The sequence below is a fragment of the Centroberyx gerrardi genome, chromosome 13 (genome assembly GCF_048128805.1).
Source record: "Centroberyx gerrardi isolate f3 chromosome 13, fCenGer3.hap1.cur.20231027, whole genome shotgun sequence".
Classification (NCBI taxonomy): domain Eukaryota; kingdom Metazoa; phylum Chordata; class Actinopteri; order Beryciformes; family Berycidae; genus Centroberyx; species Centroberyx gerrardi.
The window spans coordinates 25279933-25291490 of NC_136009.1; the positions used below are offsets into that span (position 1 = coordinate 25279933).

Sequence of the window (11558 nt, forward strand, 5' to 3'; positions counted from 1 at the left end):
TCAAGTGACATTAGCAGGACAAAGTGCAGTTTTTATTCTGAATCCTCCTCGCAACAACAACACCTGAGCTGTTTATTCACACCGTAATCGACTTCGAAAACTGTCATAAACACATTCACATTGAACAAAAGGAGAAACATTTTGAGAAACATTTTGTCGGTGCAGAAAATTTGAGCGCAGCTGAACTTTTTGGTGGCGTTCAGCATCAACATCAAAGAAACAGAGAGAGGAAGCGGGAGGCAGAGAGAGTATCAGAAAGAACGACTCAATACAGAGAAATCAAAGGATTGTAGAAGAATAGATTAAATAAATAAATGTGTACAGACAGTGATAGAGGTGCTCATGAAACCACACAAGCCCCCACACAAGTGTTAGCGCACACAAACACACAAACACAAACTTTTGATCAGTAATATAAACAAAAAGTGCAGACAGAGATTTCTGAAGCCACATTTGATTTTGTTTTGTGAGAATATATTTCATTCAGATTGTAGGTGATCCACAGTAAACACAGATGATTGACAGCTGATGATGAAAGTTGTCTGAAAATGTCCGAAAATAAGAGATCAGCTTTGTTTTTATCTCAAACTCATTAAGTCTGAAAAAGCCACCGACATTGTGGAGAAACTACTCTTCTGCAGTTTCTAATGAATTTAGTACGACACCAAAACAACGCTGATCTAAAATGTTGTGACCCGGCAGTACCAGGATCCACACCTCTTCTTCTTCTTCACTACATTTCCCAGTTTATCCTTCAACAACAGAGACTGTTTGGGTCTCTGTTGACCTTTTACTGTAATTATGTTGTAAACCAGCGGCAGAACTGCAGTCCTGCTGCTATCAATCTAATATCTGCTCTATCTGAAGGGACTGGCTGCTGAATTAGATTACAGTGATGTGCTGCTTCATCAAGCCGGTCTGAGACTCTGAGACTCTGCTGGAAAAGGATCTTGGCTGTGAAAAGTCTCTGGAAGAAGTTTTCACTCTGTGGCCGAGGCACAAAAACAAAAACTGCGCAAAAAATATCTCACAAAAAAATATTTTTGTCATCCAGACATACAGTAAGGTCTCTGTTGAGGTTAAGGTTAGGATTATACTCAATTTTTTAGGTGACACACCAGCAGCTTGTGGAGGTGCAGTGATAGTTTCAGTGTTAAGTCTAAGTTCTCTGCATGTGGATTTCACAGACAGACACTGTGGAAATACACTATAGGTTTGGGATGCTGTTGCCTTGGCTGTTGGAGCACATTGTAAGTAAGTATATCCTATTTTCATTTTTTGGGATGACTACAGGCTGCAGGACTGCGTGTAGAAAGACGTTGCTGCTGCTGTAACGTGTGTGCATCACTTCCACTGTGCGTCCATTCTGTGTCTGCTGTGAAGCGCGGCTCACATTGGATCCAACTCTGTTTTCTGAATGTTTCTGAATCCAAATTTCGCTTATTCTTTAAATGATTGTGGTATGAGCTCTAGTTGTTTGATAAAAGATTCAAGAACTACAGTGTGTGGATTTTTAAGTCACAGAGAGGGGGACTCACTAAATCCACATACATCACTGAGTTGCTGGGCTTTCTTTGAGTGGGCGGGGCTTTCTTTGAGTAGGTGGAACTTTCTTTGAATGGGCGGGGCTTTCTTTGAGTGGGCGGGCCTTTCTTTGAGTAGGTGGAACTTTCTTTGAATGGGCGGGGCTTTCTTTGAGTGGGCGGGGCTTTCTTTGAGTAGGTGGAACTTTCTTTGAATGGACGGGGCTTTCTTTGAGTGGGCGGGGCTTTCTTTGAGTGGGCGGGGCTTTCTTTGAGTAGGTGGAACTTTCTTTGAATGGGCGGGGCTTTCTTTGAGTGGGCGGGGCTTTCTTTGAGTGGGTGGGGCTTTCTTTGAGTGGGCGGGGCTTTCTTTGAGTGGGTGGGGCTTTCTTTGAGTGGGCGGGGCTTTCTTTGAGTGGGTGGGGCTTTCTTTGAGTGGGCGGGGCTTTCTTTGAGTGGGCGTGTCAGTCAGACTGAAGAGAAAGGTCGACCAACATGCAAATCCAAATTCATGTCTTAAAGAGGCAATGCAGGATCTACATTGCCCACAGTATGGTTCATTTCTTTGACCAAAGGTTTAGATAAACTATCAAATAACATTATTTTTGTATCTATTCATTGATCAATGTGTCGTGTATATTGTGCATGAGTCAAACTTGGTGTACAGTGTGCACGCTTTTAGTCAGAGCTCAACATAACCAGTTGCCAGGCTAACATTGGCTAGCTGCATCGCTAACGCTAACTGAGATGTGATGTACTTTGCACACAAGATCCAAATATTTTACAGTATTATCCTGTTTTGCGTGCTTCAGTGCTTCAGTCCATCACTCATCTGCATGAATAACTGTAGGTAAAAATGAAATGTCTGCGCTGTACTGTTTCCTCTAATTTAACTGAATATAACTGAATATAAGTATTTATGTTATTATTGATCATATCTATGTTATGATTGATCATATTTGAACGTGTTAATTAATTAGTGAATGGAAGGCTTAGTGTATATCTGTTCACAGTATACATTCCTGCATAATTATTGTCATATTTACATATACATATTTACATATTGGAAATGCTTACTTAAAATTATATATTTACCTTTTTTTTTTTTTTACCATATTTACCTGTAAAGAGTGAATTGTTTACCTGTTCCGCTTACCTTTAATACTTACCTGCAATGCTCACCTGTAATGCAATATTATTGTTTTATATGGTATTTTTCTTTGTTTACTTCTTGACATTTCCCTGTTCCTTGGAAGGTTGGTGTGCAGAGGAGTTTAGCTGTGAAGACCTAGTTGAGGCTCATTAGGTAGACACTGCACAATAACAGTACAGCTTTAGTGAAACGTCTAACAGGTGCTCTTCCTCGTGTCGCCTGACTCACAGCGGGACCGTGCAGATCATGTGTTGTAGCCAAATAAAATGCGTCAAACTGAGGTCAAGTCTTGGGAGTGCTGCTGTCCCACAACAGTACACCTTCATTTGTCCAGGACAGAAGTTCTGCTGAGCTTGCATGCTTTTTTCAGGACTGCCCTACTTCAGACTCCTATACTTCCACATAACTAACACCTGGGGACTGCCCAGTGCAGCCGCAGTCTTCCTCTGCTGGTCACTGAGTAGCTAGACTGGAATAAGTTGGGGATAAAGTGCCTTGCTCAAGTGTACTTCAGCACTCATTGAAGAGGGAGGGGAGAGCATCAGTCAGGCTCTTCCCCTGCCCTGTTTTTCCCAGACAGTTTCAGCACGTCCCGATTTTGCCGAGTTAGAGCCGTCCCAGGGTCAACAAGGGCGGTGCTTGCCTTAAAGGAATAGTTCACCCAAAAATGAAAATTCAGTCATTATCTACTCACCCCCATGCCAGTGTCAGGATGGAAAGCCTTTTTATGAGTGATTGGATGCTACTGTGTTGTACTGATGTTAATGAGCTATATTACATTAAGAAGTAACTCTTGTAGAGATACAGAAGTAATACCATATGTCGGTATTGACTCATTTTGTTTTTTGTGATGCTCTATGGATCCAACCCAAGGAGAACTTTGTCTTTTTCTCTTTCCCTCCTCCACAGGGACATCAGAGGTCAGAGGTCAGAGGTCAGGCTCAGCTACAGACCAACACATTGAAACTGGTAGGGATTCAGTGGCTTGAACTCTTGTCTTATAACAAAAAGCTAACAAAGAGTCACACAAACTGAACAAATCTTAGAAATTCTTAGAATAACAACAGTACCACTCCTGTTAGATGCAAAGAGAAATGAATTTCATTCATTTATAAATGCCAGTCTATGCCAAGGTGGACGGGACGGGACTGGGCTAAAAATAGGCCTATCCAGATGTTAGAGGGATCCCCCTGACCCGCCGGCGGGCTCCTCGGTGTCGGGGAGGGACAGTGCGTCGCGAGGCGCGGCGTACTCGGCCATGTTGGGCAGTCCGTGTGCCACGCAGCAGCTGAGCGCGCTGCGGAAGATCTCCATGTCGTCGGCCTCGTACCACTCGTCGGTGTTCTCGTCGTAACACTCCACGCTGAAGGTGGTGCTGAAGCCGTTGTAGCCTCCGACCACGAACAGCTGGTCGTCCACCACCTCGATGCCGAAGTTGCTGCGTTGCTGCTGCATGGAGGGCACGGCGTGCCACGTGTTGCTCAGCGGGTTGTAGGCCTCAACGCTGCTGAGACGGTTGGTGCCGTCGAAGCCGCCCACCTACGAGAGGAAAGGAGGATTATGGGTCAGAGGTTTCAAGTGGAGGTGGGGCTGGTGCTGCGTTCATGAGCTATGTGCAGTGGTTCTCAACCTTTTGCCCTTGTGACCCCTTAAAACGAAGCGATGCCTACTCGCAACCCTCGTTAAAGACAGTCCAACCAGAGAATGATTTTCCCTTTTCAGGTCGTTTCATTTGATTATCAGAGAGGCTGAAAACTATTCAGTATTTCAAAAGAAAAAAACAAAAATTAGAGAAAAACAGAAAAAAATAGACATAATAATGAATTTGTATATGTTGTATGTTTTTTTGTATCCTGTAAATCATCTTGCAACCTGCCAAAATGATCTTGCGAGCCCCTGGAGGGTCCCGAACCCTAGGTTGAGAACCACTGTGCTATGTGCATTAAAACGCTCCGCTGTAAACCCAGACTATTGAAATTCTTTCAGTGTCAGCAGATCTTTAAGGCAGGGTGGCCCACCACCTGTTCAATGAGAAACTCTGGGAAACATTACTGCCTTTAAATTAAGAATTCATTTACAAATAATTGAACAATTAATATATGAAAATGAAATGTTGTAGATTAGATTGTTTTCCTGTACCTGTGGTCAGGGAGGAATCTCCATCATATCAATGGTGAACAACACTGACCGACTGATATCTGATTTTTAATAAAAGGCCAGTATCGGCCCGATATATCGGTCTAACCCTACTTGAAACCACCGGTAACCAAACCCTCCCAAACATTCCCTGACAGTCCTCTAGTGTCCGGCTGGAGTCCCCTCTGTGTTTCAGAGGGTTTGAGCGTTATATGAGTGTCATCAGTGTTTGTGTGCTCCTTACTGCGTAGATGCGATCTCCGTAGGCGATGACGCCCACGCCGCTGCGCCTGCTTCTCATGTCGGCGATCAGCGTCCACTGGTTGGTCTCTGGGTCGTAGCACTCAGCTGTCGCCAGGCACTCGTTCCCGTTGAAACCGCCGCAGATGTACACCTAGGGAGAGTTAAAGGGACATTAAGTAAGTAATGTGATCTTTTATAGACCTCTGCTGGCGACCAGGAGGAATTACAACAACATTGACTGTAGGCCTCTGGCTCAGCTTACGGTGGCCGGTAATTGACACAAACAATACAGTCACATTTTCACAATAGAGAGGAGTAAGAAACTAATTAGAGCAGAGATAGAAATGTCTAGTGAAGAGCTGATATATCCCCATGCTAAATACTGGAATAATAAAACATCTTTGTCATTTGCTTTTTTGGCTTGAGAATGAAGCTTCAAAGATGAAATGTCTTTCGATGCTGGCATTTCGTCCCCCTCTCTCTCTCCCAATCTTTCTAGCTGTTTGTTGAGTTATTTCTAGCTCCACCCACCTTGCCGTAGAGCGTTGTGGCGCTGGCGTCGCTCCTCTGCTCGTGCATGGACGGGAGCACAGTCCACTGGTTGATCTTTGGATCGTAGCGCTCGGCAGTGTTGTGCCGAACATGTCCGTTGTAGCCTCCCATGGCGTAGATGCGGCCGTGCAGAACAGCCACGCTGACATAGCAGCGGCGTTCGTACATGGGTGCCACCTGGTGCCAAGTGCGGGTGCTGAGGTCGAACTTCCGCACGCTGTTGAAATGCTCAACGCTGTCGAAGCCGCCGACACAGTAGACGGCGCCGTTGAGGAAAGCGCCGCCGTGGTAAGCCCGAGGACTCTCGCTGTCATCGGTCATGTTGACCCAGCGGTCGGCGCGGGGATCGTACGCCTCCATGCCGTTGGTCGGACCGCCGCCGCTCCAGCCTCCGATGGCCAATAGGACGCCATGGGGCAGGCGCGGGCGGCTCAGAGGGTGGACATCTGAGCTGGAGGGTCTGTTTATGGTGAGATCATATATGGCCCTCAGGGCGTTGATGATGACCGGCTTGCACTCTGTGTTGTCTTTCACCAGAGCGTTGTTCTTAACATGGTTCATGAAATAGTCTGCGGTCATCAAGGCCAGGCGGACCTGGACAGAGAGGAGAAGACACAAGTTAGAAATGAAACAGTCTAAACTGATTTGTGAGATGAGGCAGATATTTGGGAATATATTCTATAATTCTATAATGTTCCAGCACACAGGAGTATTTGTTGCATTTGTCATCCGTGGCTTTGACCCTTGCACTCCACCCAAAGTGCAAAGTGCAAAAATATTATTGTCCATCCCTGGGTTACCTTGGGCAGCAGCACAGAGATGTGACCTTTACGTTCCTCAGGCGAGTGGCCGATCCAGCGGAGCACGGCCTCGAACGCCGTGCTCTCCTGCTTCACGTTGAGGTCGTCCCGCTCGAGGATGTCCGCCAGCTGCTGCAGAGAGAGCGCCAGGAACTCTTCGGAGGCCGCGGCGATCTCCTCAAAGTGGCGCAGGATGAACCGGAAGGCCTTGCGCCTCAGGTCCGGACAGTAGTAGGTGTCCACGAACTTCCAGATGCCGATGCAGTTCTTGGGGCAGAGCTGCTCCTCCAGGAAGTCGCAGCAGGTGCGTACGACGCCCATGACGCAGAGCTGGTCCGCCGCCGCCAACAGCTCCTCCACGTTCTCCTCGGTCACCGGGACAGAGCGGGTGTAGGCGAACTCGATGAGGAGGCGCATCATGTCGGCCGACACGCCGGGGATGTTGTACAGCCACTGCTCTGCGGACGTCCAGCCGTGGGTGAAGAGAGCGCTGTGGGATCAGGATGGACAGGAAAGCAGAGGATTATTTTGGGGATGTTATTTTATTTCAAGATGTCCTACATGTGCACACACATTGTAATATACCTGCAGAAAATTCAGTGATATACAGTCCTGAATATCAATTAAAGAGTGATGTAAGATGTTCATGCATGCACCCACACACACACACTCTCTCTCTCTCTCTCACACACACACACACACATACACACACAATCAGGCCTCATATCTTAAAAAGGAAAATACCAGTGTCATTTAGAGTTACAGCCCATTTACTTCTGTCTACATCCAGTTTACATTTACTTTACTTTAACTTTTACTTGTTCTTTGTCGTTATATTTTTTGTTAGGAAGTTAAAAGCGCTGTAGGAAACAATGTGACTTGACTTAAAGAGAAGTAACGCAGTAAGAAATGATGCAGTGAGACCGTTTGGTTTGGTTTTGTTTTTCAGATTCAGTTGATTCACTGTCATCATTTTGGAAGCATGCTTTTGTTTTCCTTCTTTATTTAAAGAGTAAAACTTTATTGACATCTCCTCGCTGAGATAACCAACTCACCGGAAGTATGAGCTGCAGCTGCAGAGGATGATCTTGTGGGCGTTGAATTCAGCGTCATCGACTCTGAGCACCGCGTCACACAGTTTCCCCTCCAGACGCAGCTCATTAAACACTGAGCTGTTGTCTTGTTCATTCATTTTGTTTTATCGATCAATACAATATCATTTACTCTATTCTTCAGGTTCTGAATGTTTTTATCCTTCTCCCAGACAGGTTTCACCAGTTTGTCTGCATGTGAAAATCATGAACCTTCAAGCATCTCTTGGTCAGATTCTATGGCTCTTTATTGCATCACAAAGCCTCACAATAAACAGAAATTAAAGCAGTGGATATTATAGTAACACAGAAACACAAATAAAAACACTATTTAATTATTTTCATTATTTATTTTATAGTGTGATACTGTTTTTACTCCAACAACACCTTACTATAATGTGATTAAGGCCATGAAAATAGAACTGTCGTATGGAGATTTTCATCATGTTCACAACTAATCTTGCATTTAAGCTCCAAAGTGGGTTTTTGAATGCAGTTATAGTAATATATGCCAAAATGCAATAAAATAGCTTCTTTTTTATATAAATATATATGTGTATATATATAAATATGTATATATATGACATTGCCATGCATCAATAATATAGCTTATTTTGTTAATTATGCAAATACAGTGGGCCACTAGACATGTTTTAGGCTATTTTGATAAGTGTATGCAACTAACTTCTTTGTTATATCAGTTTAAGATACATTTTGCTGGTAGTCTGCTGTCTTTTCATATATTGATTAACCAAACCCAAATATATCATCAATTCAAATATATCTCTCATTTATATAACATATGGTTCAATGGCTTCAACTTGGAAACTGTTTCAGATCTGAGAAACCTTTCAGTCTGAGCCTTACTGTTCCATATGCCTAAATTCAAAGTTTTGTTAACTATGGGCTTAATGCAGTGACCACCATGAAGGAAACAATAACTGTACAAATCTGCATCTTATAATGTGGTAGCACCAGTTAACCAGGTTAAATTCCTCGTTCGCCTGATGTACTTAAATTAATAAAGCGATGCTGATTCAGATGCTGGATCCAGGCTGATATATTCCCAGACGTCCTACAATCTGACAACAGCTTGAGAACAAGACTTGGATGGAATATGAATAATGGAAATCATGAAACAGACTCAATTAGACTGTCATATTTGTGGAAAATGAATAATTCCCATCTCAATATCTTCAGTGCTAAAGAGGCATGTGAATATTTCTGACAGGAGTTTTTCCCATTAGTAACATCTGATTAGCTCTCACCCAGTTGGATTAAGGCCCTCCAACTATGGACAAACAGTCAGAGTTAGAAACACAGAGGAGTTTGTGGTTATAATATCCCCACGTCCAGTTTGTTTTCATTAAACAACTTTATATTTCCCTAATGAAGTGTCTGCCTGTCTGCCACATCTATTAATGTCATTTCTCCACATTCGTTCAGGTTTGATTAAACTGCTGAGTGAAAAAACGTCCTCAGAGGAGAGAGTGACGCACCGGCCAGAGACGGATGGAGGGATATGAAGAACATCAATAATACAACAGCGGACAGTGACAGACAGGTCAAAACACACACACACACACACACACACACACACACACACACACAGACGCACAGTCTTTTATGGCCCACCCCAGAGGAACTGCCCTCCCATCACACACACACAAGTACATCCTGACAAGACCTCTCCTCTGACTTTTGCTACCGGTTCTGCATGGGAATTATATTCCTCTTAGCCATTTACACACACGCACACACACAAACACACACACACACACACACACACACACACACACTTACACCCCGACAGGCTTCTCCTCTGACTCCTGCTACCAGTTCTGCATGATGATTACAGTCCCCACAGTGGTTTGTTTTGCCGACACCGGCTCACCTCTCTGCTCTGAACCAGACTGAAGCCAGCGGCCAGCTGGGCTGAGTGGCTGACGAGCCGCTCAGTTACCCAGAGGGTTCATTAAATAGAGGAAAGAAAGAGAGAGAGAACATACAGTACATGCAGACCGACCACTTCACTTAGCGTCGTTTCTAAAGGCATCGCTTCTGGGCGTTTAGCTGGGTGTGATCTGTGGGCAAGCATTGTCTAACATTATTTGTTTATGTTTTACCTATTTTGTATTTTGCCATTTTATTCATTTCATTCTGCCCGAATAAAATCCATAATCATATGTCTGGAAAATGTATGCTTTACTCCAGCGAAGCTAGCTAAGTACAGAGTACAGCTAAGTAAGATACAGCTATTTGGATGTGAAGGATAGTTAGAGTAGCAAGCTTGTTTAGCCTACCAGAGATAAAAGTAGAAGCTAAAGTATTTTAGGCTACTTCAGGTAACATTGCACATCAGGAAGACCAACAATCTGCTTCCCTACATGCTTTATTTTGTTGAGATCTTTATTGGTGTCATCATCCAGGAAAACCTGACATAGCTGTAATAATTCTCTCATCCATCTTCCATTTAAAGACAAAGTAGAAGTAGGAACAAAAATGTAATGACTTGGATAATTTGAGCATCAGGTTTTGTTTGGTTCTTGTACTACGACCCCCTTCGCTAAATACAGCTGAACTTACTGCTCCATGAAATCCAGTGACCTCTAATTCGTGTTTAACTGAATCTTTATCTGTGTGTCAAAGCCCCACAACCATAAATGCCATTAACTCTTGGCCCTTTTGTTTTCAGAAGGCTTGACTGCCGGACAGATGAGCTCCAGCAGTTTATCCCGGCTGAGAGACAGATCTCTATTAAGATCGTCCTGAGTGACGAGGCTCCAGGTGAGGAGCGACCTCTCTGGTCGATAATGAAGGGAGGCAGTAAAGCAGCTGGAAACAGGACTGGGGGGAACAGCAGCTAACCAGCAGGAGAAAACACACTCTTTTTACCCCAGACAGGACTGAAAAGTCTCTCCTTATCTTCCAACGTGAGGCGAAAACTCATCAAGAAACATTTCACGCCTCGCTCTTTTCCAGCTTCATTTGCTCCTGTATCTGTTCTCATCTAGCAGAACCCAGATCTAACTGTTTTGCCCCCCATGCTGTGACATGTCTGGTTGGGACTATGGATTGAGCTGCGACAGTCTCTCCGACCAGCAGCGTCAGCAGTGGAGCCCAAACTGAACTCACACTCCTTGGTGGATATTTGAGGTTAATGTATCATCTTTCATTTTCTAATGTGTTGGACACTAAGCATCATTGAGCAGACGGCACGTCTCATTCACCGCTAATTGAGAAGTTTAGGTCTAAAATGTGAGATCTACCATTTGGGGGGAAAAAGTGACACAACTTGATTGATAGAGTAAAATATTAAACTGATTATGTTAAATTTTAGGTGGCACAGTGGCTCAGTGGTTGGCAGTGTCGCTGCACAGGAAGAAGGTCCTGGGGGTGAACTGAAGACTTTAAATTGCCCGTAGGTGTGAATATCTATGTCTACCTGTCCAGGGTGTTTCCCAGCCTTCTGCCTGATGCATGCTGGGATAGGCTCCAGCCCCCTGTGACCCTGAATAGGAATAAGCAAATATAGAAAATGGATGGAGGGATGGATGGATGGATGGATGGATGTTACATTTTAAAGGATAGGAGGTAACCTAAGTCCTTTGTTGACCAAATGGTAACACATTTATGTACTGGACTGTCCATATTTGCATTTTAGAGATAGTTGATGATAAACTTAAAGTCGTGGTTATTTTCCAAAATAGAAAATAGCATTTTCAAAGAAAACTCTTAAGTTAAACTCTTAGACTGACTGAACAACTTCTCCTTCTCCACTGACAAAGTGGAATATCACTCTACAGATACACATTCAACATTCAGCGTTTTATAACTATGAGAATTCAAGCAGTGTGATTGCACTTCTAGATGGAAGTAAAATTAAATTAATATGAAATGAATCATAAGTCTCGGCTCTGCCAGACGACGGACAGAAAGTTCTCGGTTCCTAAATGTTTGATTGGCTCGTTTGAATTCTCTCACTGCTCGGAGCAAAGGTGACAATTTTCTCTTGACATTTTGGTTTAATGACTGACAGAGAATGTTATTGAGTTAATGA

At 43.9% G+C, this 11558-nt stretch overlaps 1 protein-coding gene across 1 annotated transcript; it reads right to left on the reverse strand.

The window, feature by feature from the left end:
- Positions 1-3852: 3852 nt before the first annotated feature.
- Positions 3853-7599, reverse strand: LOC139911271 (kelch-like protein 10). The gene is made up of 5 exons (XM_071898778.2): positions 7463-7599; positions 6408-6897; positions 5587-6201; positions 5057-5206; positions 3853-4215 (listed from the first exon to the last, which is right to left on the reverse strand). The coding sequence occupies exons 1-5, from the start codon at positions 7597-7599 to the stop codon at positions 3853-3855; spliced, it is 1755 nt and encodes a 584-aa protein (XP_071754879.2).
- Between the last annotated feature and the right edge of the window lie 3959 nt (positions 7600-11558).

What these genes read in the sequence shown, in the direction of transcription:
- LOC139911271 (XM_071898778.2), bottom strand. Translation starts at nt 7,599, where the DNA reads ATGAATGAACAAGACAACAGCTCAGTGTTTAATGAGCTGCGTCTGGAG. An exon ending in TCTCTGTGCTGCTGCCCAAG is followed by an intron (nt 6,202 to 6,407) that starts GTAACCCAGGGA and finishes CTCTCTGTCCAG; the next exon opens with GTCCGCCTGGCCTTGATGAC. An exon ending in ACGGAGATCGCATCTACGCA is followed by an intron (nt 4,216 to 5,056) that starts GTAAGGAGCACA and finishes TTCCTCTCGTAG; the next exon opens with GTGGGCGGCTTCGACGGCAC.